The sequence below is a fragment of the Lagopus muta genome, chromosome 1 (genome assembly GCF_023343835.1).
Source record: "Lagopus muta isolate bLagMut1 chromosome 1, bLagMut1 primary, whole genome shotgun sequence".
In the NCBI taxonomy this organism is placed as follows: domain Eukaryota; kingdom Metazoa; phylum Chordata; class Aves; order Galliformes; family Phasianidae; genus Lagopus; species Lagopus muta.
In genome coordinates this window covers 131,442,205-131,468,984 of record NC_064433.1, presented here as the reverse complement: position 1 = coordinate 131,468,984, position 26,780 = coordinate 131,442,205, and the positions used below count along the sequence as shown (strand labels likewise).

The window sequence follows — 26,780 nt, the reverse complement described above, 5'->3', positions numbered from 1 at the left end:
GTCCCTCAGCTCCCCCCGCAGCCATTACACCGCCCAGTAACGGCCACCGCGGGGATCGCACCCACTACCCCCCGCCGCCGCCGCCGCCACCCTCGCAGGCACGGCGCACGCGCGTTGGTCGCCGTCGCTTCCGTGTCCGCCTTCCTGACCAATGAGCGTGCGAAAAGGCAGTTTGCCCCGCCCCCCCGTGACCCGTTCTGACTCTCGCGAGACTTTGCCAGAGCGTGACGAGGTGGGGCGGGAGCGAGGTGAGAGGAGTGGCGTTGGCGGAGCGGGTGAGTGTCGGTGGTGTTATTTGCGGGCTGTGGGGATGTGGCGGCCCCGGGGTGGGTGAGGTCGCTCTCGCGGCGGTCACTGAGCTTATCGGGAGCTAGGGTGGCCGCGCGGGCAGCCCCTGTTTGTGAGGGCGGCCGCGCCCCTAGGCAGGTGGGTGGGCAGTAGCTGTTGGTAGCGGCTACGCCGGTGCCGGCGGCTCCCGGCCCTATGGGGCTGTAGCTTTATCTGGGCGCTCTTCTGCGGTGCAGCTTCTGCCGCGGGAACGCTCGCTGGGGGCTGGTAGGGAGCGAAAGGGCTGACTAACCGCCTTCCTGTTTTTTCGGAGGCCGAAGCAGTGGCGTTCCAACGGCACGGGGCTCGGCTCCGCCCATATCCTGAAGATCTCTCTGACCTGTGTCGGTGAGCTCCTTACCACCCCTCGAGGTGCATACGGGAGATAAAGAATAAACGCTCTGCCCGTGCTGTGTGTACATCGTGGCAGTCGTGCAGCAGTGCTGACGGTGCATTAAACTTGGAGTACTGCCACGATGTTGGTGCTTTGCCCATCGCTGCTTCAAATGCGTTCTTGCCTCTATGTGCAAGGTGTTCTGGAAGCCGATGGTGCTGGTACGCTGGCTGTGGGAAATCATAGAATGGCCTGTGGTTAAAAAGGACCACAGTGATCATCTAGTTTCAACCCCCCTGCTATGTGCAGGGTCTCCAACCACCAAACCATGGAATGTACACTTACCACCAAATCATCTCCTGCACTTAAAGAATCCAATTTCAGTGACTTTGTTTTGTCCCTCTGTTTCTCTTTTAAAACTGCCAGTCATTACGCAACAAAAAACTGTTGCTGTAAGGTGGAAGTTTTTCAAGGAGAACAACCAGTAAGATTCCCCCACCTCTTGATGTACTCTGGTCTCAATACTTTCTGCTTTTTGAAATGTTAGGAAAGGAGAAATCATATAGAAGATAATTTTAGCTGTGTTTCTTCATGCAACAATTAAGTAGTGGATGCTGAGGTTTCTTAAATCCTTTCCCTCTCTGCCAGAAGGTGGTGCTTGCAATAATAGTTAATCTGTATTAATTAAAGCAGTGCACTGACCTAAACCAATTGCAGTTGAGTGCTTCGCTTTTGGCTGCAAGGGGAGCAATGTTAATTCAGGTTTAAATATGTTAACATGCATCAAGTACTTAAAGTAATTGTGTTTAGACTACTGAAAGCTTACACTGAGCTCTGCTTGGGTTTATTCTGAGACCTCTGGGCAGCCTGGTCTGGTGGTTGGCAACCCTGCACGTAGCAGGGGACTTGAAAATCTATGATCATTGTGGTCCTTCTCAACCCAGGTCATTCTATGATCTTATATGTCCTCCCAGCATTTCTGATTGCATCTTCTAGTTTCAGAATCTTAATTAAAGGCATGTGGATCTGGTTCAGGATGATTGTTCCCTTGGAACTGATTCATTTTACTACTTTATGTTGAGTAGTAATTTCGTGTTCTTGTGTACAGTCAAAGGCGCCAGGATCTGTATGACAATAATAGGACTTGACTGGAATCTTTGTTGCTATCTGTGTTCATTGTTGCTATGTAGAAAATAACTGTGTACAATACCTTTAAACACAGTAGCATTTTGTTTCTGTAGGATGTAAACTGCAAGCCAGAGAGATAAGGCTTTTAATTGGAAGTGCTCACACCAGGTATCACTGTTTCCACAGCTCTGAGGAGATCACTTTATACTTAAAGATGGCTGCTGATACATCTGTTGAAATACTTCAGAAAGTTCTGGAGAATGAAATACTTCAGACTGCCAAGGTAGTGGAAGAACATCTGGATGCTGAAATGCAGAAGCTCGACCAAATGGATGAAGATGAGTTGGAACACCTGAAACAGAGGAGACTTGAAGCACTGAAAAAGGCCCAGCAGCAGAAACAAGTAATTCTTATACTAACATAGGTTTTGATTTGTACAGTGTAACAGGCTTTTTGGAAATCCTAGAAAAATTGTACGGGTGAACTAAATGTGTTTTTTTTCTCTCAGTTTCCTGTATTTAGTAATTTTAAATTATGTAGAAAAGCAAGCATCTGTCCATGCATTGTGTGATTTGTGATATTCAGAGTCAGAAAAAAATCTCTGTGATTGTCTTACAGGAGGAGTGGAATAAGGAGTTTAGTACAAAGATCTCAGTGTGTCATTACTCAGTGAATGTTGCTGTATGAAAGCTAAGCCTTGCAGACAACTTAACCACAAGCTTTTGAGGTTCCTTGTGTTTCCAGTTGCTGGAGAAGTTTAGTTAGGGCATGTGAGTGGTGCTTGCTCTTTTCTAAGGCATTTTGTAGAAGAATGATGTAGAGTCTGTCCTTGTTCTGAGGTGAAATTAGTTGTCATGCTTCTTCTAATCTAATGAAACGCTGGCTGTGTGTGCCTTTTCATTTCTTCTTGCAGGAAGAAATTCTGCTTTGTTTCCTAGCATCTCTTGCTAAACTGTGGTCTTGATGCTCCCCTGGAAGTTCTTCCTGAAAACACAAAGTTTTAGTAATATATGCTCTGAGGTGATCACCTCAAGTGCAGGCATGTTCTGAAGCAGCATGCAGAGTGGGGATTGAAGTGTGTGAAGGGGGTCTTGAAATTGAGGAGACCCCAAGGTAAGGGGAGAGATGCCAGGATCCTCTAGCCATCGTTAGAGCAGCTGAGGAGGTGTGGGCAGTGTTGGGAACAACATCTTGGTCCCTGATAACTCACAAAAGCAGGGCTCCAGTTCTGTCCCCACCCTTCACAACCAAAAAGATATAAAGCTCTTACAGCTATAGACACTATACTGGCAGCCTGCAGTGGGCATCAAAAAGAAACTCAGCCAAACACGTGCAGTTCAAGAGGTTCCTGTAAAGTGTTGCTGGTAGCTTTCTGACACAGGTGGTGGTTAAGCCAACAAGATATGTGTTGCTGGACCTTCTGCTTACAAAGAAGGTTTGGTTGGGGATGTGAAGGCTGGAGATGACCTTAGCTGCAGTGATTGTAAGGTAGTAGAGTTCAGGATCTTGTGTGAAAGAAGCAGGGCAGTGGGTAGAACTGTAACCCTGGACTTCAGTAGTGCCCACTGATAGAACAAGGGGTAAGAGGCACAAACTGGAACATTGGAAGTTCCATGTGAACATAAGGAAAAGCACCTTCACTTTGGGGGTGACAGAGCTCTGAAAAAAAAGCTGTCCTAAGTGGTTGAGGTGTCTCCTTCTCTGGAGATATTCAAAAGATATCCTGGACACTTTCCTCTGTTGTCAAACCTGCTTTAGTAGAGGGTTGGATTTATGATCTCCAGAGGTACCTTCCAACTCCTGTATTTCTGTAACATGTGGTCTGAGTTCTAAATAGGTTTCTTAATTTATTCTTTGCAAACCTGAAGAAAGAAATAGACTGGGGCATGATAAGGATGACTGGGTTGAGAGGAGATCCTTTGGCTGTGGTGGCTCGTGCCATGTTTTGAATTAGAAATGCAGTAAAATGTGGAATGGTTGGGATTCTGGACAAGAGGCAGTATTAATGGCTTTGATTCTCCACATGTGGAAGCAGAAAAAGTGTTATGCTATTTGCTTATCTTTAACAGTTATATTTTTTTTCTTCAAAGTCATGACACCTGGGCACACTTAGATATGGACATATGGAAGTTCACGTGCACAAATGTACTCCTATCAGTTGATCTTCTGTCACTGTTATCTCTTTTGAAGTGCAATTTTGAAGTAGTTTACTATTGAGTAAAAAGTAAGATGCCTCATGCTATTCTGGAAAAATAAGTCATCGTGATAATTTCTTTATATGACTATACTTGCTGGTTGTTGGCTGTCTGGGTTTTGTTGTTTTGGTTGTTTTTTTGTTATAGAACCATAGAATGGTTTAGGTTGGAAGGAACCTTTGAAGTCCAAGCACCTTGCTATGAGCAGGGACAACTCAGTAAATCAGGCTGCCCAAAGACCTATCCAGCCTTACCTTGCCCACTTCCCAGAGTGGGCCATCTGGGCAGCCTGTACCACTGCCTCGCCATTCTCACTGTGAAGAGTTTCTTACAAATGCACTATAATTAATTTTCAGAAGCTGGTTGGTTGTTTGTTTGTTTTTTATTGTGCAAAAGCAGTCTGGAGTCGACCAAGCTGTACACTTACAGTTTTCAATTTGGAGAATTTCTGCTTTGAGCTGGTCTGATCTCACTGAAAGGCTGCGCTGCAGAAATCTCTGCAATTCAGAACAAGACTTGTGTTTACAAATATGTGAGGTATCTTACAGCTCAACCACCTGCCTTCTACCTATTCCTGTATGAAATGGGCTTCCACTGAAGTCCCTTCTATTTTTTTGTTTGTTTGTTTTTGGTTCTTAAGAGCCGTCATGCTGGCACAGCAGATGCAGGGCTAACTAAATCTATACTAATTATTTCCTTTTGCTTTCCCTAAGGAGTGGCTTTCTAAAGGACATGGAGAGTACAGAGAAATCCCAAGTGAGAGAGACTTTTTCCAAGAAGTCAAAGAAAGTAAAAATGTGGTTTGCCACTTCTACAGAGATACAACTTTCAGGTATAGTAAGTAACTGATGTTCGAGAAACCTCCTCTTTATATTTGTTTATAAAAGCAGTTAAAATCTGCTGAAAGCAGTTAAAATCTCATAAGTAAATTCAGATTTTTAGAAGTATGAAAATACCGTGATTTTCCAATTCTTACTTCCCCAAAATCACGTGGTGTTTTCCAAGTGAGGTGAATGTGATTTGGCATTTGTACTGTAATCAATTATGCAAGTTACTGAATGATGTCAGACAGCGCTGTGGGTCATTGTTGATTTTGTTTCAGGGAGCCAGCTCTCTACATTTAGTGACCACATAAGACTAACAACTTCTGACAGATCACTGTCGTTATTCCAGATGGAGATATTCTGGGAAGTTCTGACAGATAAAATCAGAATATAAACATGAACCTCTGTAGGCATCTTTAGAATTTAAGGTTTTGACTTTTGAAAGGGTTCCTGGATACCAGCTACAGCTGCCTCCTCTTTGGGCCTGTACTGTCATGATTATGTCACTTCTTTAGACCATGAGAGACCTAGATCTGAGTAAGCGTCCTGACTCAGAATGGGAACTTAAAATAAGATCTCCCACTGCTGTGGAGGAATTTCAGAAGTTCTGGGTTGTAAGCTGTTCCTAGATAGTTTATCTCAGTGCCTTCTGCTGAAGTGCAATTGCAGATTGCAGTGCTTATTGAAGGAGGAGCCAGTTGTCCTATCTTTTTCCCCAAGTTGCATTCTGTCTGGTTTATGGAACATAAACTGAAACAGCTTCAATGTAAGAAATAGAAAAAAGGTTAAACCTAGATTATGCAGCTAGGTATTTGCATCTTAAGTTTTCTGAGTAAAATAGAGAGGTAGTAAAATAGAAAGGGCTCTTCTGAGTTTCTCCTGTGACCCCAACCTGCACTGCTGTGTTCAGCTCTGGGGTCCCCTGCACAAGAATGACGTGAAGCTGTTGGAGTAGGTCCAGAGAGGGCTACAAGGAGAATCACTGAAGAAGAGAAGGCTCTGGAGAGACCTTAGAGCAGCCTTCCAGTACTTGAAGGGGGCCTACAGGAAAGACACCGTGGATGTCCCATTCCTGGAGATGTTTCAGGGCAGTGATGTGGCTTTGGGCATCCTGGACTGGTAAGTGTCCATGCTCATAGCAGAAAGGTTGGAACTGGATGGTCTCTGAGGTCCCTTCTGACCAAAACATTCTTAGTATCTGAAGCTGTTGGATTCAGGTAGCTTTTACTAAGCAAAACAAAGTTGGAAAAACACCTGTGCAAATAAGTAGATTAAAACAGATGTGGATCTCATTGCTGTTGTTTGAACCAATTAAGTGTGTAGTCTCAGACAGGAAGAGAAACTTTCTTTAAAAGTTCTTTGTGAAACATGTAATGCTGGCAACCAGCTTGAACCTACTGTGTCAGATTTACCATCCACATTATCAAGTTCTTTTCATCCTTGTCCACTCCAGCTTTTTGATCTTCTCAGCCTTCTCCTTTACTTAAGGACAGTCACATCAGATTTGTGCAGCTGAGCCAAACCACTCCAAGAAGAAAGTTCAGTATGTGAAGATTGCAAGTGACAGTTCTATATGTCTGTGCCTTCTGAGAAGTATTTTGGGCAGTTCATGTTACTGTCCCTTAGCTGAGAAACGATAATTATATGTTCATTATTATTACTTTGCCACAGAAAAGTGAAACATTTGCCTTTGGCACTAATGAAGGGCTCTGTGCAAATATATTTTTCTGCGTACAGTGACTTACTGTGTCTCAGAGTTGGAGGCTGTGACTTTTATGAAGTTAGAAAGCTGAGAAGTTTTCTGAGCACACAAACAATGAAACTAAAGAGGAACATGGAGATCAGGAGGAAATTTTGTCAATAACTGCAGGTCTTCAGAAGTGAAAGAGGCTTTCCTGGTGCATGGGGGATTTGGAGTATAATTAAGAAACAATAGAAATGGATGATGTAATTATGCAATAAAGGTGCTCCAGGGTATTGTTCTGTTGTTAGGTCTGGCATCCCTTTGAACACAGCTTCTCTTGGAACTAAATTTTTAAAGATGATGTCTAAAGAAGCAACGTGATAGAAATAACTCTTGTTTCTATAAAGTATGTGTTTGTCATCTCATTGACAATAATGTTTCATATGTTTTTTTTCTCACAGGTGCCAAATAATGGACAAGCATTTGACTGTATTGGCAAAAAAACATGTTGAGACGAAATTCTTGAAGTTAAATGCAGAAAAATCTCCTTTCTTGTGTGAGAGACTGCGCATCAAAGTAATTCCAACTCTAGCACTAATAAAAGATGGAAAAACACAAGACTATATTGTTGGCTTCACTGATCTCGGTAACACCGATGACTTCACTACAGAGACCTTAGAATGGAGATTAGGCTGTGCAGACATAATTAATTACAGGTAATTAACAGTTTTGTGATTGCTTTTTCTAGATAAAATGCAAGAACATGCTTGTAGACAAGAATCTAAAGGTTTGTAACTTTGATACGTTATATGATTAAGGCACAAATGAGTTTAAGGTTGCCCAAGGAGGCTGTGGATGCCCCATCCCTGGAGGCATTGAAGGCCAGGCTGGATGTGGCTCTGGGCAGCCTGGTCTGGTGGTTGGCGACCCTGCACATAGCAGGGGGTTTGAAACCAGATGATCATTGTGGTCCTTTTCAACCCAGGTCATTCTATGATTCTATGTCATGATTTCATCTGTGTACATTAGCAAGGGAAAGCAAGTGCATATCTTTGGCAATGTGTTGATATCTTATAATGATCATTATGTATTTTTGGTACAGTAATAAAAACAAACACAGTTCTTGCTGTGAGGTATTGTAACACCCTGGATAGCATGAGAATGTCAGTAAGGCAGCAAGATCCCAGGCTGCAGCAAGTGAGGATTCACTCAAATGCAACAGCAGCGGGCACAGAAACAAGGGAAAGAAGCTGCTTAATTTCAGAAGGCCTCAGGTATGTAGGGGTCCCCAGTGAGACGGCCTTGCCTCCACTGCCAGCCCTTAAATCAGATCTGGGAAGGGGTGGATCCTGGCTGCACCCCTCCTGGTCACTCAGCCATTGCATGCACCTGAGCTCCCCTGGGCTGGCCCTGCCTTCCCACCAGGTGCTCAATCACTGTGTCACGCTGTGACGTAGCATTTTCACTGCAGGTATATAGAAGAGCTAACCTGGCTGAGTCCTGTGCCTAATGTCATTCATTCTGAATGAGCTCAGGCATCACAGTTACAATGCAGTAAAGTTTGAGCATTTTAATTCGCTTCAGTGAAAACTCTATAAGCTACATTAATGCTTTTTCTAATACTTTATTGTCTGCAGTTTATTTAAATGCCTAATTCCCAAATTATGACAAGAGGTACTATATCTCAAAGGCAAATGAACTATTACTCACTTTAGTTTGTCAGCTGTTGAACTTCAGATGACCAAAATGAAAATTTGTAATTCATAACAAGTGGTAATATCCACTTGCCTGTTCAGTAACAAGAGAATAAACAGAAGACTTAAAGGCAGTGTGGATGTATGTTGTAGACAGCAGCACCCCTTTATGGGAGAAATAATTGAGTGGAGTTGTACTAAGCTGTGCTGAATTTGCTAAATTTTAGTACATTGGCTCACTGCATAATTTTACTTTCTGCTTGACTCATAGTACAGTGTATTCTGCTTCCAGTAGAACATTTTGTTCTTTTTTTTTTTCCACACTCTAAGTTTGGTGCTCTGGCTTTGGAAAGCAAGCCACTATATCTGCACAGCCCAGGAGATAATTCCTGGACGTGTTCATTTATGAATGTTTCCACGTAGCTCTGAATGCAGCATCCCACTCTCTGGAGTTCCTCATGAGTCTGAAAACAGGCGTTTGGGTTTTTCGTGGGTGTCTTTTTCCTTCAGTGTATGTTGGATGACAGATGGTGAAAGGATGTGCTGTATTTAGGAGGAAAAATGTTCTGGTCACATTGATTTGAGTAAAATCAGGATTCAGATGTCGTATTGACGAATTACTGACATGTAATTAACTAGCAGTCAGTGAACTTTGTATTTAGAGTCGATAGCTCCAACATGTTATTTACAAAGTGTTAACAACGAATTTTCAATCAGCCTTCTGTAGCTAATTCTAAAAAGTTCTAATTGCTCACTCCCTAACACTGACATGCAAACCTCTTGCGGCTCACGTGAATTAAAAGCACCTACAGCCTTCTCTGAATGAGGGGAGAGGATTCCCCGCTGCTTTAGAAAATGCAGGAGCCCCAGCTTTACGTGAACACAGATAATAGCTAGATATAGATTCAAGTAGGGAAGATTTAGGTTGGATGTCAGGAGGAAGTTCTTCACAGAGAGAGTGGTGAGGTGCTGGAACAGGCTGCCCAGAGAAGTTGTGGATGCCCCGTCCCTGGAGGTGTTCAAGGCAGGGTTGGATGGGGCCCTGGGCAGCCTGGTTTACTATTAAATGTGGAGGTTGGTGGCCCTGCCTGTTGTGGCAGGGTTGGAGCTTGATGATCCTTGAGGTTCCTTTCCAATCCAAGCCGTTCTCTGATTCAGCAACCTCTGCACCCACTCACTAGTGAGAAGACTCCCGCAAGGTCATGTGCAGACTGAGGGGTGGGTTCTTGCACAGCCTACTAGGCTGTGCATAGTGTCAAATAAGGATATGCTCTGCTGGCAATTGCACTGTGCTACTCAGGGTGGCTTTAGGGAGCAGGGATTGTGTTTGCTTGGTGTTTGTGTTTTTTTTTCTGGAGGGACAGGTAGCTGGAGATGCTATTTTCTGTCTGCATAAATATGACCTTAATCAACACCTTTTTTTTTTATTATTATTTTAGTGGAAACTTGATGGAGCCACCTTTTCAAAGCCAAAAGAAATTTGGAGCAAGCTTTACAAAGTTGGATAAGAAGACCATCAGAGGGAAGAAATATGATTCAGATTCTGATGATGACTAGAACATTAAATCTATTTATAAATCATGTTTTGTTTAGGCTTGGTACATTTTTAAGGATGATTTTTATAAATCTTATTGCTTTTCATTACATCTGCGCATAACGCTCACTTTTTCTATACAGTTTTATACAACTGGGTCATATCAGAAGAGAGCCTAAAATATTTTTTTTTCTCTCTTTTGGGAGTCATTTGTAACTCCAAAATCAAAGTCCTAATTAAGTCACGTGTTGCCAACAACGAACTTTGTCTAACTGTACATTTATGAAGTGTTGTGAAGTAACTGTTAGGAACAGCTGTATCAAGTCAGACCAAAGGTCCATCTGGCCCTATATCCAGTCTCAGTGGCCAACAGCAGATGCACAAGAAAGAGTAAAAACAGGGTAAGCAGATAGCGATGCCTCTTCAGGAAATAGTCTGAGCAGTTTATGGCTTGGGGAACTCTGTCTGAAATCATTTGTTGGATAAAAAGAAACATCTTTTTAACCATCGTTACATCTTTATAGCTTTCACATCGTTTGGCAAGGAGTCCGCAACTTAACTGCGTTGTGTCAAGGACTACTTCTATTGTTTTCATTGAATTTAAGTTTTGTTTTTTAATTTTCTTCATTAAAGGAGACAAGAAGCAATTTGATTTTTCTCTATCTGTTCATCTTCCAGTTCTCTTCAAACTTACAACTGTTTATTATCAGTAAAGCACCACAAGTTATTAGTGCAGGAATTGTACATTTTAACAGAGGATTGCTTACCTTGTGGTGCCATGTCACAACATTGCATAACTGAACTACATTGCCCTGTAAGTTGTAAAAAAGGTTTGTTAGTTACATGGTTTTGAATGTGTGGATTTTTTTTTAGCAGATGCTTTGTACAAGAGAGTAGGCTAGAGAAAAGAATTCAGGAGAAACCTTGATCTGTTTAGATATAGCTCAGCATTCTGTGTGCTGTTTCTTCGGTAACAGACTGAATTTTCAAGGGAGAGCATCTTTGGAACATGATATAAATTTTCTGGGTAGGTGAAAAGTTAAATGTTTTTCTTTTATTCTCGAAATCATGGTTTGCTGTGTGCTGGAGGATGCTTTCTAAGATGATACTTTGAATTGGCCCAAAAAAGCCAATGAAGTGGGTCTTGTTAGTTCTTGCTGCCTTGTAGTGGAGAATGCAATTGGGCCAGCCCAGCAATATAACCCTGCAAGTAAGTCTAAACAATAATTATTATATTTTATTTCAGGTCATGTACATTGAAATAAAATTATTTTAATTCTAATGTTGACTTCTGCATTCTTTCCATTAAGATGGTCTAGCTGCTCTGAGTTACTTTCTTTCAGTGGCCTGTCAGTGTTGCACGTGCTCTTGCTAGATTTGTAGCGAGCTACTGTCTGTTTTGACATTGACTTCATTTTGAGAAAGTAATCAATCACCTTAAGATGCAGCTGCCTATTAGTGCATTAGAAGCAGGCTTGCTTTGAGCTGATCTCTCTTGCAGTGCACAAACTCTCTAACCGCACTAGTGGTTTTTTTGCATGGAATTGGATTTAGGAGACAAATGTTTCACAGCATTGTTAAGAGTGCCTTAGCAGGGCTCATTTCTGAGTCTTAATTATGTTGAAGTAAATGTGGAAATATAAAATCCTGTTTAAAATTCCTGCATGTTCCATGGATGTGCATTTAGGTAGTAGCTTCTGTACTTCTGTACTACTTCAAGATTCTGGCAGGTAGCTCTGTTAAAGTTTATTAAGTTGTGTGTGTGAATAACTCCATTCTGAACACAATACCAATGCTGTGGTTTCATGTCCCTCTAAGCTGCTGATTTATTTCTTTTTTCCAAGACTAATCTTCAGTTCTGCCTGTTCCTTCATTGGCTTGTAGCATGACCTCACACACTCCAGTGCTGATGCTAAGGGCTTGCAAGGAATGTGCAGTTTGGATAAAAGAGGAGGTTGAGATTGTATTGACTAGTTTATTTTCAAGTAGCAACCACACAGATCTGCCTGCTTCAGATTTTTGTGTCTGCTTTCTCCATTTTCTGCCCTGAATGAAGATTTAAGCTGTCACTGCATGGTTATTCTGGTAAGTTTTCCAGTCTTGATCTGCATACTATTTCAAGCAGTCCAAAACCATTAATTCTTTTCATCTCAAGTATAGAAATTCTTTAAGTTGTGGAAAATTCTTTGCATTTTGGGGAACACATTCTTCATCTGAGGTGAAGCTCAGTAATTCTGTGGTACAGATTATTTGGCCAGATGTCCATGGCAGTCAGATGTGTTTCAGTAAGCTAGAGAGAGAACAACAAAAGAGCACAGTGTAACAAAATGTCAACTGCAGAAATTCAGAAAGCACAAAGCTTGATTTTTGTCATCAGTCAGCTGGTGGCAATGAAACTGACAGAGAAGATGAAAATATGCAGTACCCAGAAGGCTTGGGTTGTATGTCATTAGTTGCTTTCGGCTGTGACATGATGTGTGTAGAAGGACACGATTAACTGGGGCTCCTGAACCTAGACTAATTACAAAATGGCACCTGGTCTGGCATGTGCCAGCCCTGAAGGGGTATTGTGGAATAAATAGATGAGAAATGTTCATATACAGCATTTGAGGCTGTGGGGCTTGTGCATGAACTGAGCATGTAATATTAATAACGATTAGCGATTAAGTGTGGGCTTGATGCTTCCACAAAGTAATCATTAATGCATAGAGAAAATAATGAGGTTGGTACTGTTCAGCTTAATGCTAGATTATTTGGGCTTGACTGTGCACCGATGGCTGATTGATGCCCCTTGAAGCTTGGGATGCCCTGGTTGAGAAATCTGCCTACATAAAGTGCTGATTTGGGATTTGGGAAGTGTGAGGAAGTTCAGTCCTTGAAAGAGATGAGACAAACTCTGAAGTGCATAACAAATCAGCAGCTGCAGTCAGACCCCATTAGTAGCTTGAGTCCCCTGCAGTTGTAATAGGGACTGTTCATGAAAGCAGACACTAAAGATGAATAGATGTTTTCCAGCCCTGTGCTCCAAGTCATCCATTTTGTGCCATTTTCCTTCTAGAAATTCTAAAATGAATACTTCCCTACAGAAATGTCTATAGAAAATGAGCTCTGAATAACAGGTGTATTGAGGACACTGTTATTTTCTTCCTATGTATACACACTCACCAAATTGATGCAGGAATCATCTGCCTTCTGGGCTCACTGCATACTCATTAGCTGTGTATTCCACTGTTTCAAAGGGAAGTTGTCAGTGATTGGTTGACCTGCCTGTCTTTTTAGATCAACTGTGTCCAGCAGCTTGAGAGTGGGGGTTATGCTCCCGGGTTTAAGACCCCTGCAAGTCAGAATTGGAGGGTATTTGATGTTATACAGTTATGTTAAATGTTCTGAGGAGGATGTTGCCCTTTATCCCTCTGTAAAGGGTAAATAGGTTCCCACACATCTGAGCAAGTTACTGCTCTGAAGATCTTAAGTTGGATATCAGGAAACATTTCTGTACAGAAAGGGTTGTTAAGCACTGGAATTGGCTCCCCAGGGAGGTGGGTGAGTCACCATCCCTGGATGTGTTTAAAAACTGGATGTGGTGCTCAGGGACGTGATTTAGCAGAGGGCTGTTAGAGTCAGGGTAGTATGGTGAGGTTGTGGTTGGACTTGATGATCTTCAAGGTCTTTTCCAACCTGAGTGATTCTATGATTCTAAAATATATCTAGTTCAAATGTGGTGAATTAATTTCAAGTGTATGTACGCTGAGAGATATTAGATGTTTTTTAGATGAAAAGGGGGTGTTGAGAATTGCTTTTAGAGATCCCATGAAACACACTCTGAGGCTACAGTTTCTGGACTAGCTATTACACTGTTACAGCCCTGGGTTGAGCTGCCTGAAATAAACCTGGACCTGCTGGTTCAAGAGCTATGTAACTGTATAACTCAGCACTGGACTTGTGTTGCTATACTTTGCTTTTCTAAACACAACCTGTACAAACATCATCTGCCCTGTGGTAGATTATAACATACAATTCCTTTTAAATATGCTTGCAGATAATTATCTACTTTACAAACAATGTATTGCTAAACATTGGCTTTTCCCAGGATGACACTGTATGAAAAGCAGGTGATTGTAACGTATGAAAGCTAATTAATTCCTTTCCTGTTCTTCCTTGCTAATTATTTCTTTTGTTAGTGTGCTGCCCTACAAAAAAGCCTGGAACTGTTTCCTGTTTGGTTTCCAAAATGTTGATGGTCCTCAGTGCTTTGTACCATGAATTCCAGGCACACAGAAAAGCTCTTAATAGTTATCATGATTAATGGGTAAAGTTAATTATTCATAGATGTTAGCCTGACATCCCTGTGAGTCACAAATGTGCAATCCTCCTTTTATATGTGGGAAACTAAAACAAGATTAGCTCTGCTGGGAGACCTGGGAACACCAAGAACTGGGCGCTCCAGTATCTAATGTCAGCCTTTTCCTGGAACTCGTATTTTGAGAGTAGGCTTCTCAGCTTTCTTTTTGGTGTGAGGTGGCCCAGGATAGGATCAGAGGCATCCAGAATGCTGATGAGTGCTGTGAAGTGAGCGACTATGAAACGTTCTGCCCAGGTACAACGCTTCTCTCTACCCTCACTTCTGAAGCTTTGTGCAAGATAGCATAAGGACTGTGGGACTGGGAAGAAGGAGCAGAAGATAAAAGTGACTTTGGAGATTACGGAATTGGAAGAAGTTTGCATTCTCTTCCCTATTCCCAGTATTTTCCACTGGTTTGTGGGTTTGTGTGTGTGTGTATGGTGTTTGTTTTATTTTTTTCCACATATGTAATATAAAACACCAGTGCAGTCTCTGGACCAGCTGATATGACTGTGCCACCTTGGTACTGAAAGACCTTGCTGACAGGCTATCAAGCTGTTCCCCTGTCTTCTCCTTGGCTTCCTCTGCAGCTCTGTTGTGCTCCACCACACAGTAATGCAAGCTTGACAGGCTAAAAAACAAACACAGAGACATCTTATTGGTGTGGCATTTAAGTGCTTTATGCAAAAGGGAGTTTAATGTGGGTTTTTGCCTTCATGAGGTTATCCTCTAACTAACCTACTCTGGTTTAAACAGAGTAGGCATCACAGCCACCTTCTGTGACTAAACACATGAGTTCAGGTTACAGACTCCCATTTGCCCAGAGATTTTGACACTGGGAGGCAAAGACCAGAGCCCAGTCTTAAGAAAGTAAGGACCAAGCTGCTCTGGCTGGGCTGTTTTAGATTTGTGCAAGAACTGAAGTACGACTCAGTCAAGTAAGTGGAACACAGTTCTGGAACCCGTCAGTGCCCAGGCTTTATGAGTTTACACCCTCTCCTGACTTGAACTCTAAGTGACCTGTTTTAAGTGATGTGTCTGTGTTTAAGCTGAGATATGAAGTCTCAGCACAGTGAGTTACTTGTTCAACTACCTTTCCTACAGTAATGTTCAAAGTATTTCAGAAAACAGAAGAAAAATACTTGATTTCTTTTCACAATGGCTAGAGAGAAGCTCTGTGCATATTGGGATGTTGTTTCAGTGCTCACCTGCGTTTTTCATAAAGGCATTATAAGGGAGGAAACTGTGGCCCTCAACAGCTGTTTGGTTCAGAGCACGGTGAAAATGGAGAGCCTCACATCTAACAGATTTGAAGTCCCTCTCAGCACACTTTAGCTATTGTTATTTAGAGATGCACTGGACATAGAAAAGAAATTCTACTCTTAAGGTGGCTATACCCCTTCAGAAGTTAAGAGACACAGCTCTACAGTGTTTGCCTGAGATGAAAGGATTGGGACTAAACAAGCCCATGAGGGGAAGTTACAGATGTATCTTTAACTGGTCAATTAGTGCTAGGCATCCCCTGTGCATCAGCATGGGCAGTTTCTCTATAAAGCTGTCATAAAGCTTGTAAATACCCAGTGTTACTTATAATTATATCTCAGACAAAAGGAATAGCCTGAGAAATGCATCTGACTGGTGATGTTATGAAACGAGGGCTGAAGTGTGCCAAAGAGACAGTAATTAGTATGGGTATTGTTCCAGGTAGTTTTAGAGAGTATTCTCACCATGCCATGGAACATGATGATAGAACCCTCAGCTGAAGCAGAATGGCATGAAAGAGGTAATGTGTTCAGAATGGAGCATCGTTCTGAAAATCACCTCCATTAAATGGGAGGGGGAAAAAATGCAAAAAAAAAGAACTGGTAGAACATATGTGGCACAGGAAAGCAAACAGAAAAGTGTAAATCTGTGAGTGGAGAAGAACTAGTGGTATTGAGTCTTGTGCTCTTATGTATGTGGTATGCTTTAGATCTCAGGTGCATCCCTTTCTAAAGTAAGTGTAAAGCTGTAAGGTAGCATTTTTGACCACTCTATATTCTCTGTATCGCAGTGTAACTGCAGCTTATTGCTGGAGCCTGGCTGTGAGTGCCAGGAAGCTTACCTGCTTCTTAAACTTAGGTAGATGGAGATACCATATGATAAGTGAACTCCTTCCTTGGCTTTCCATCCTCTCCTATTAATCACGTGCTGGGCTGACTGAAATCCAGCAGAAAGCAAATGCATGCTGACATTTTTTATATCTAAAAACTACAGATCAGCAAAATGCATTTCAAATTATGTGTTTGGGTTGTTGTTATATTTAATGATAATCTTTGTGTTCTTTTTCTTACATATTCATTTAATAATTAATGCATTGCCATGGTTTCATATCCTTTCCTTACCCGTGACAACAAGGGCAAGCAAATTGCTGCCTTTCTAAATAAGTCTCACAGTATCACATACATTTAAAAACTTGTGCTTCTAAATAAAATAGCAAGAACAATAAAAATATAAAAGGAGGTACGGTAATGTTGTGGAGGAATGAATACAGTGTTCAGGGGCGTGAGCTCAGTGTGTTCCTGTAGAGATCTTTATTTAATTCCAACCATTTCTGAAGAACATTTTGGTCACAGGAGAGTTTGGTTGGAGGGCCCTTGAGGACCATCTAGTTTCAACCACTGAATCAGACATGAGGTCAGGCTGCCCAGGGCCCTATCTAACCTGGCCTTGAGCATCTCCAGGCTGTTCACTTTTCTGGGCAATACATGAAGATGCCTTCTAGCTCATCCTCTCTTCAGCATATCAGTAGTGGCATCGTAACACAGCTGTGTCCATCCCTTTGGTCAGTCAGAGGTTGAATTCAGGCTGTTGACATCATTTTCCAAATTACATCTAGCGCTGAGATTCAAAATGGTGCTGTGCTTGTGACAGGTGCAGCTCACTTTCATTAAGCAGTTCACCTGAATTTGATGCTCTGAGAGTACACAGAGCAGGCAAAAAAATCTTGCTACCTAGCATCCTGCAGGTCCTACAGCATGGTGGTGCCCTGGATGAACGTGCTGGCTTAGAGCCCTGCTCCACTCAGCAATGTTAGCATGACCTCATTTCTATAAAGGCTGTTTGCTTTCTGCATTCCACTCTGAGAGAGAGAAGCCAGCAAATTTTGAGAAGATAGAGAAATGCTTAGCAGGAAAAATATCATTCATAATGCTGCTGAGAAAATGACCTCTTATTTGGCCTTATGCAGGAAATCGTGTGAAGATGAAAAGGGATCTACGCATACAGCAGGAAAGATAGAAATAACTGTACTTTAAAAAATAGCATCCGCAATTCAATGAGTAAATAAAAAGCAATGCAATGCAATGCAAAGCAGGCATTAATAATTCATGTGACAGTACCGTACAATGGGCAGAAAGTCTGTGATTGTGTGGGTAATAAACAAGAGAACATGCGTAACAAAGAGAATCAGTATTTGAAATGAAAATGACCTTAAGGACCATTAGAGAATGACCAACCTATTAAGAAAGAAATCTCTCTCACAGTCAGAGGCTACTTTCCAAAAAAAAAAGAAATTTCTGAGTCATCAAAATGACTTGAGAGGAACAGTGGTTTATGATCACAAATATGACAGTGTCTTTATAAAGGGCAACTTCATAATAATATACAATTACTTCCATCCGTTTGGAAGAATACATCTCTTTCTACTGTAGATCATCTTGTTCTACAAAAGACAAATGAATATATCTACCAGTTTTGCTGTCATCAAGCTGTGCGCTCAGGCCATTTCCCAGCTCATTTCTTTGGGCTTTCCCTACCCCCAGCATTTCTTTGGTCACAATTTGCTTCTGAGATCCTTAAAGCCATGCTGTATGTATGATGGCTCCATTTTCTACCTGTTTTTTCCAAAGATAGCACATAGATTAGTGCCTTACGTTATGTCAAACACTTTGATGATACTAAGTACTTAATATCTTACTTGAGCTGTAGTAAAAGATTTACAACTTAGTCTAGTCCAAGACTCCATGATGAGACATGGGGTTTGCAGAGGAAGGATGCGTGCCTTGCTGTTTTGTTGTCTGTGGAAAGGTTCCTGTTATTTCAATGTTTCACCCCCCAAAAATGAGTGGCTTAGGACTCACCACAACCCAACACAACTTTGTGTAACAGCAGGGCTAGATGTCCCTCTCCTCACTGACACGTGGTCTAGGTTTGTGATAGTTGTATTCATAGGTTTTAGGGGGACACGGCCCACTTGATATCCTGAGCTGTAAAGACTCGTAACATCATTTGTTTTTCAACTTAAAAAGTAATATCTGACCGAAATAGTATTTCATACTCAGAAAGTCTCAAGCACAAAGGGAACCAATAAATAAATGAATAAACGAATAAATGGATTTGTTGTTTATTAAATGACGAAAAGAAAGCTGCCTGGAGAAAACCTTGCTTTGTCAGCCTCCACTCCTGCTAGGCAGTCAGGTGAAGAGAAAAAGGAGGGAAAGGAGAGAGACACTGGCCTCACAGACCCGGATTTTTCAGTGTCCACATGACTCAGTCGGTTTTAGTAGCTTCTGCACACAAAAAGTGCCTCAGACACATGGTGCAAATACCCTTCTTTCTCAGCTGCAGCATCCATCTTCCCCAAGTAGAGAAGTCAAACCCTGCCTCTGCTCTCAAAGTCTATTAGCTGCCTGCTCAAATTAGGCTTGCAGTAAGCAATGAAGCAGAGAGATGGTTTTCTTTAATTGTCCTTTATGGAATTCCGATGAAGGCATGACAGTCACTAATCTGAAGTCCTTGAGGAAATAAGACAAAAACCCTTGCAGAAATGTGCCCGGGCTAATCTGAGATATAAAGCAAGGAGAACATTATGAGGGATCTGATTTTTGCCTGTCCCCACCACTGATTCATTGAAATGCTTTCTGCAAGTCATTTATGGAGCATCAGTGTAGTCACTGATGGAGGAAAAACAATATTTATTTCCTTTCACAGAAATGTCCCGAGTCTTAGTAACCACTGTTTGTGCAAATCTTTGGATGAAAGGAAACATAAGGGTTCAAAGCTCTTATTATATACTGCTTGTTACACTTTATAACAAATGTCATCACAGTAGGTAGGAATTAACATTCCAAAGCCCAGAGGGTGGATACCTCTTCATTCCCATATATATAAAACTCATCGAGCGACCTGCCTCAAAGCAAGGCCGACTGAAGACGGGTGAGTCTGAATCCACTCAGAGTAGATATTCAGGGGAAGAAGCCTTGATTTTTGCTTTGATTTACTGCTTTGTTATTATTGCAGTTGTTGTGCTGTTTCTACTTAAGGCTTGTGACGATTTCTGTGGTGGGACAGAAAACAAAATGGTTGATAACTTGAAATTTTATATGGCATTTTTCTGCGTGTAGGAGCAGCTTCAAATCATAGTGCTAGCTGGGGCCCCATATGGACTTGCCATTGAATTAAGAGTTATTGGGTCAAGCTGTGCTGATCCAATATTCTATTCTTGCAAATAGAATCACAGAATCATAGAGCTGTTTGAGTTGGAAGGGACTCTGAGGGGTAATCTAGTCCAGGATTAATAATGAACAGGGACACCTACAGCTAGATCTGGTTGCTCAGAGAAATACTCAGTGTTAGGGCTCAACCTGAGCTCAGGCAGTGGTTTGGCTACCCAAATAAGCTCTCTCAGGGCACTGGAGTCTTTCAGATGACGTGGATGGACTGTTTGTGTTCAAACATCCATGCGGTCTAGTTTACTGTAGAAAGAACTATTAGGCTAGAGAAAAGGTCAAGCCTTATTAAAATCAATAAGGCATTTTCAGGTGTTAATAGCATGGCAGGAGAATTGCCTGCAAGGGCTGTGGCATTGTTTTGTACTCAAAACCCTCTCGGGGAAAAAAAAAGCATTTGTAATTTGTAAAACTGCATGGTTTTAATGTGCTCTGCAGCAAGGCAAGTGCAATCGATGCTTTTTTTTTCCAGTCAGTAGCTATTATCTGATGATATTTTGGAATTTTATTGATAAACACAAGAGGCATTTATTACTGAAGTGATTATCTGCCATTATCACACACCTGAATATATGCAGAGGTTTTACTGTATCAGCAGATGACAGGCCAAAACATCCCTGCTGACAATGGCCACCAGCTTAGTGCTTCCCTCTCAATCTGATAATGATGGCGTGGTGGTACAAGTGATAGAGGAGATGTCCCTCCAAACCATCTGAATAGGTAGGAAATAAGCAAGTGGGGCTCCCATCTCCTCCCATCACCACACTCTGAAGCCAATGGGTGATGGGAAGGAGCAGGGGAGCTTTTGCCATGCATGCTTTCTTCCAGGGCTGCTGAATATCAGCTCCAACTTCTTCATCCTGTGTTTTCAGGTGTCCTGGGGCAGCTGAGGAGAGCCACCACCATGATCACTGCACTGTTCTTGCTGGGCCTTTCGGCCCTGTTTGGTGAGCCTGGGCTTGCATTTGGTGTGCTGTGGTGAGCACCCTGCCACACAGAGTCACAGAAACACCCATCCAGCCTTATCTGACCTCTATGCCTGCTCAGAATGATCTCACAAACATCACAGGCTGTTTGTTAGATGGAACCTATGAATTTCATGGGTTTTGAGGAAATAAATAGGGCAGTTTTCCCAGATTGAGGCATGCACTCTCCTCAGTTAATTCTCCACTGAGCTGCAGAGGGACACAGGAGGTCTTCTCAGCCAGAGTGCTCAGGTGCCAGCAGCCATCATCTGGGGTGGCCTGGACACTAGGGGACATTGATAAGTAAATACGGAGGCTGTGGTTCCTTCCCCCACAGCAACCTTTACATCTAACAGGGATGACACCTGTCTGTGTAAAATGATATTTAATTTATTTCAATCTGTTTGACCAGAAAGTAACAAATTCCTATTCTTTAGCTGTGATTGATAACATCACTGATAGGCAGCAGTGGCAACAGTCTAAGCACAGTGATAATAAAGTGGTTTGGATCACGGGTCTGGATGAACACCTCATGCCTGTATTCACCTGCAGTAAGCTGTATGATACTGCTGTGAGGTCTAATGTTTCCAAACGCCTCCATTTAATTTTTCAGCTCCATCCATGAGCTACAGTTGCTATGGTGATATCAGTGCTCTTCAAGCACCCACAGTTTCCTGCACAGCCGTAAGAGCCCAGGACTGCGGTAGGTATCAGGCACGGCTTGACTTGTTGGCCTACAGAGAGATGCTGTGTCTCCTGTTGGCATCCTCAGCATCCTCACCAGGCTTCACTTTTGAGGGAGCTGTTGGGTAAGGCTGTCTCTGCCCTGGCTGCAGGCCCTGCTGCTCTGAGGAGGACGGTGGAAGCGGATGTCATCCGCTTGAGGAAATACGAGGTGCCCATTAAGAGAGTGGCCAGAAGGCTTTGCTTGGACCCGGCTCTCATTGCTGCCATCATCTCTCAGGAGAGCCGCGCCGGCCTTCTGTTGAACAACGGCTGGGACCAGGGCCAGCAGCGGTACGGCCTGATGCAGGTACAGCCAGGAGACGTGGGAAGATAATCCTGTGTGGCAGCATGGCAGTGTGCTGGGTGCCTCAGGGCTTCACCTCAGTTAGCAAACATTCTGCCTTTAGCACTGGGATATGAGGTCCCTATGAATCGCAGCCTGCGGGTGCTGAGAGCATGGTGAAGCTATAAGTGGTGGCTGTGTTCCGAGAAAAACTGGTCTTCTTCTTGACTTTTCCAGATTGACAGGAGGTATTATCAGCCCTTTGGGACGTGGGACAGTGAGGATCACATAAACCAATGTTCGAGCATGCTGGTGGCAGGAATCAACGAAATGAGGGCAAGGCACCCTGCCTGGAGCTGGGACCAGCAGCTGCGAGGTACAGCATGTGGGAGTGCACTGGGGTGATGTGTAGGAACGTGTAGAAACAAAGAGGGGAAGTTGTGTTACTGGCACTATCAGTATGTGAACATTCACCAGGGTTGTGAACAGTTGAAATCCTTAAACCAGAAATAATTGACAAACAGAACTCTCTTAGTTTTCCCTGTCAGCAATTTGGTTTGCAGTCCATACTGGGATATGTACATCAAGGCAGTTTGTGGTTGTAGGTTTGTGGTTGTTGGTTTTTTTTCAATTTAAAGAACACAAGAAGCTTTCTAACAACACTTAATTAACACCAGGCGAAGAATTTTCATTTGCGTGAGGCAGAGGCCTCTAAATGATGAGAGTGCAGCACGTTTGCTGCTATCACCTCTGAAGGAATAAAAGCATCAGCCTGGCAGACTGTACAGCATTTCAACATCTCTTGAAAAAAATACATAAATAAAAGATCTTCCTCATTTGAAAGAGGCAATCACAAAACAGCAGACCAGCAACAGTGTTGTTGGGATAGGCTATAACATTCAGTCAGGGAAGCATTAGAATCCATGTTTGCATGCCATTTTTTCACTCTATGCCATTTCTTGCTCTCCCATCCTTACTCTCCCGCTGCCATGTTAGACTGCCTTCATAGGGTCACTGTGCTGTTCCCACCCTCATTTGGAGAGAACCATGGGTTCCTTAACTACAGAAATAGGGCTTTTGCGAAATGAGTCACTTTTCAGTATTAATGACACAAGTAGCAATTTCCAATGGTGCTGTATAAGTTCAATGAGACACGTTGCCTTTCAGGCTAGGAAGTTTTATTTTAAAACCTATATTTCTGATTGATCAGCCCACAACAACTTCCTCTTGACTCTTTCCAGGGGGAATCTGCACCTACCATGCAAGAGCCGGCAACCTCCAGATGTACGATGAAGACCCCTGCAGCAGAGATAACAACTATGTCAACAGCGTGATCAGGAGGGCCCAATACTTCAAGAGAAATGGGTTCTAGCTCAGTGACCCCCTGCCACCAAGCCTCCAGTACATGTAGACTAGCCCAGTAGTGACAGTAGTACCCAGAGCCTCCCAGGGACCTGGCAGGACTGATGTGCCTCACAGGGACAACAGAGCACAATCTGGAGGCCTTTAGAAGTCAGACAGTGACATCCAAGTGATGCTAAAATGTTGGGTGAGGATGCTCCTTGTATCAGGAGCTGAACCTGGGGCTGTTCATGCATCTCCAGGTGGGGATGCAAACAGCTCTCACTCAGCATGGGCTGTGCTGCCCATGTTCTCTCATACAAACAGGAGGGATAACCCCTTGAGTTTTCTCCCCTTTGATAGTGCTGGCCACTTCCCAATGAAGAGGCTCCTCTCTGAGTCTTCCATCACTCCATACACACCTGTCCCAGGAGCTATGTCACAGCATCAGTGCTGGTAACAACCTCAACATCTTCCCTGCTTTGCCTTTGGAGCATTTGTGCACTGGAGCATTGGAACCTGCCAAGTTTAAAAGCATTCCAGCTTCTGTCCCTCTGTCCTGCCAGTTTGCCTGACTTCTAATTGGGAGTGGGTAAGCTCTGGGTTTGTAAACTGAGAGTACTTTTTAATGTGGATGGTTCTGGGTGCAAATTTAGGTTTACTGGCAATCAAAATAAAGATAAATGTTGAATTCCATTTTTTTATTTGTATGTATTCATCTTTGCTGTTTCACAAGGCATCGTCAGTGGCAACCTGTGACTTAGGTAATTAACCCAATTTGGGACTTTCTGAGAACAGAAAGAGGAAAACGGAGCAGCAGAGCAGCAGTAGGAAGAGCTGGGCTGGGAGACATCAGTCACTCACCTGCTTACCATCCCAGCAAGGACTGTGTGTAAGTGGAATACTTGCAGGCAGTTTTGTGTTTATAGTTTCTGGAGGCCAGAGGGAGCCATAGGACATCTCTAACATTACTGTGTTTTGTTTTGTTTTGCTTTAAGACTCCAGGAAACAGCTCAGTGTTGAGCTATCAGAGGTATTCAACTAGATACTAACTTGTCTGTAGTGAACTCTGTGCTGAACTCAGATAATTTTAGTAAAACACCATGTTATAATACAGGCTCGTAAGGCATCACACACAGTTTGATTATCTCTGCTTGAAACAGCTTATGTAAAATGCATAGGTTGAAGTCTTTGCTGTAAACTTCTATCTTATGCAATCCTCCTACATTATGCACAATGTATGTTAACACTTTTGGTAGAAGACTATAAGCTTTATATGGGCTGGGGGCAGGGAATCTCGTTTCCACATCTGTAAAGTTTTTGAGTTTGGAAGCTTTGCAAAAGCGGAGATTTCTTTGGTTCCCTTCACAATGCCCTTATCTGCTGCCACTAGGATGTGCTGCTATTCCTGTGGACCTCCGAATGCATTGGGAGTCCCATTTCTGCATGTGTTACCTGTGAGGCTGCTGCTCCACATCTTGCTCCCATCAAGGAAATTTTTACAAGTCCATTTAAAGGTCTTGATTGCAGCAATTCTGTGTTTTATCACAAACGTTATTTTATGGTATCAGCACTTTGTACCGACTACAGAAAATCTCCATGGGAACTGAATTGAAATACAACTGCCTGATAAGTTGGCAGGAAGGAGTTAAGGAGAATTCAACACCAGCATATTGCTACCAGGTTTGAGCAGAAGTTTTCTGCCAGTGAGCTGGCACTGTTTTTGACCTCTGATCTTTCCTTGCGTGTTCATGTACATTGTATTTGGAATAAACTGTTCAGCCGGCCGGTACAGGGAGCTGTGGGAGCAAATTTGGACACTCCAAATGATTAGAAAAAGCAGACAGCTTGTAAAGCAAGTTAATAGCATGGAATTTATCATGGAAAGCAGAACGACAGATCAGGAAAGAGAAAAGATGAACAAGATGGGAAAGAACATCATAGAATCATAGAATCATTTGGGTTGGAGATGGCCATGAAGGCCATCTACACCAATTGAATGATGAACAGTGATATCTACAGCTAGATCAGGTTGCTCAGAGCCCCATCCAGTCTGACCTTGAGTGTGTCCAGGGATGGGCACCCATCATATCTCTGGGCAACCTGTGCTGGTGCTTCACTACCCTTATTATAAAAAACTTCTTCTATATATCCAATGTAAATCTCTCCTAATTTAGTTTGAAACTATTTCTCCTTGTCCTACCCGAAAAGACCTCGCTAAAGAGTTTGTCTCCTTCTTTTTTATACCCCCTGTTTAGAATTCAGAGACCAAACAGCCTAGTTGCAATGCCTGGAAAGGCACCTATTGAACAACCACTGTTCAAGAACCTGGGGGAAAAAAACAAAAAAACAGCCAGGAGGGCTCTGGCAATGTTGTTCTGTAGGGGTAAAATGTCTCAAACCAATCACAACTCTTATCTCACTGGGTAGATGGCCAACATAGAATCTGTGGTAGTGCCACACTGCAAGCTTGATAAGGCTTTTATCAGCAATCTCTGAAGTAGTCTCATGTGAAGGCCCTTAAGATAGGAAGAAAAAGTACTGTTTGGAGCAGTTCTTGGCAGCTTATGGTCAAACCAACGTGATGCCTCCCATGGAACCACTCCACACTGTCCTACAGTGCTTTCTATACTGTTTGTGGTCATGATGTGAATGGGACCAGAGCTATCTGGGTGGATGACTGCCACAGTGAGAAGGAACATCAACACTTCCACTAATGGTCAAAACCTGCTAGGAACCAAGGAACTGAAATTGAGTAAACACAGTTTACTCAAACAGTTGCAAAACACTGAAGGAATTCAAGTATGTGTATAAGCATTGGAGAAGCGGGTAGGCAGCTATCTCATGAGGAGGGCTGGGGTTCCCATAAAACCCAACAAGCTGATGCCAAGGGAAGGAGGAAGGAAAGAAAAAGGGAAAATCCCTTTGACAGATTATCTTTGATTCTGCAGTCAGCAAATAGAAATAGGAATAACAAGACGAGGAAATAAAATCTTCTATGCTAGCATTTGTTACAACTGATGTCAGTCTTGGGAAGTGTATTTAAATGCAGATGAGCAGGGTCCTCTGGTAGATGACTCTAAATGCCAGTTTTGGCTGGGTCTCAGCCGCAGCTCATGACTCTTTCTCTGACAGACACAAAACAAAGGGGAATTCCACCACAGCAGTGTTGTGCTGAGAAAGAGTTTGTTCTGCTTTATTACCTGTTGAAAAACTGGTCTGGGGTTTCCAGCTAGGAACCAGTTCCCAGGTCTGAGCATCTCTTGCGGTTGGTATGTGCAGCCCTCTTTGCTGCAGAGCTGATCTTTGTGTTTGTAGCTAAATATGTGATATTTTAAGAGGGCTGTTTTGGGTCACGGCACTCCAGAGGGAATAAACTGTAGAGGCAGAGCAGGTCAGAGTGGCTGGGATGGCACTGCTGACCACCACAGCAGTCCTACTGTGAGACCTGAGGGAAAGATGTACTCGTGGGCCTTGAGAGTGGTCCTTGGAGAAGGCAGAGAAGGGTTTAGCTAGTCCTGTGACCACAGCAACTGGTTATTAGCCAGCTTATTTCCCCTGTTCTTTCCAACTCGAAGGGAGTGGAAATCCCCAATCCTTGGTTTATTATCAGCTTCCCCATCCGTAAGATTTCCGAGAAATAATGTTAAAATAACAATGTTCTTGGGCAAATTTTCCACACACAGGTAGCATATCTCAGCTGTTAAACAAATGAACAATGAAAGCAAACCCAGGGGAGCAGCTCGCTGCTCCTTTAACCATTGCTAGGACCGTGCAGTGGCTCCAAGCCACAGTCGCACTGCCAGAGGCAGAATGATACCCAGGGCATGTATACCAGCAAGGGCAACCTGTGAAGAATGGGATGGGCAGAACTCATCAGTCCAGCCACAAAGAATATTGTGCACTGCTAGCCC

At 42.9% G+C, this 26,780-nt stretch overlaps 2 protein-coding genes across 5 annotated transcripts; both read left to right on the top strand.

Annotated features, from left to right (window-relative positions):
- Nucleotides 1-195: 195 nt before the first annotated feature.
- Nucleotides 196-9,768, top strand: TXNDC9 (thioredoxin domain containing 9). Of its 4 annotated transcripts, none has more exons than XM_048961958.1 (6): nucleotides 212-275; nucleotides 602-699; nucleotides 1,976-2,192; nucleotides 4,698-4,816; nucleotides 6,954-7,208; nucleotides 9,626-9,768. In XM_048961958.1, exons 3-6 carry the CDS (start codon nucleotides 2,004-2,006, stop codon nucleotides 9,741-9,743), a joined length of 681 nt encoding a protein of 226 aa, XP_048817915.1. In that variant the 5' UTR covers nucleotides 212-275; nucleotides 602-699; nucleotides 1,976-2,003; the 3' UTR covers nucleotides 9,744-9,768. The 4 variants fall into 4 exon arrangements, with proteins under 4 accessions (XP_048817934.1, XP_048817915.1, XP_048817907.1 ...); XM_048961950.1 differs by having other exon boundaries at nucleotides 219-275; nucleotides 602-675; XM_048961967.1 differs by lacking the exon at nucleotides 212-275 and adding an exon at nucleotides 314-426 and having other exon boundaries at nucleotides 602-675.
- Nucleotides 9,769-19,717: 9,949 nt separating this feature from the next.
- On the top strand, nucleotides 19,718-23,562 carry LOC125700782 (lysozyme g-like). Its single transcript, XM_048961934.1, has 5 exons — nucleotides 19,718-20,498; nucleotides 21,130-21,219; nucleotides 21,353-21,549; nucleotides 21,763-21,901; nucleotides 22,767-23,562. Exons 1-5 carry the CDS (start codon nucleotides 20,366-20,368, stop codon nucleotides 22,895-22,897), a joined length of 690 nt encoding a protein of 229 aa, XP_048817891.1. The 5' UTR covers nucleotides 19,718-20,365; the 3' UTR covers nucleotides 22,898-23,562.
- The last annotated feature ends 3,218 nt before the right edge of the window (nucleotides 23,563-26,780 follow it).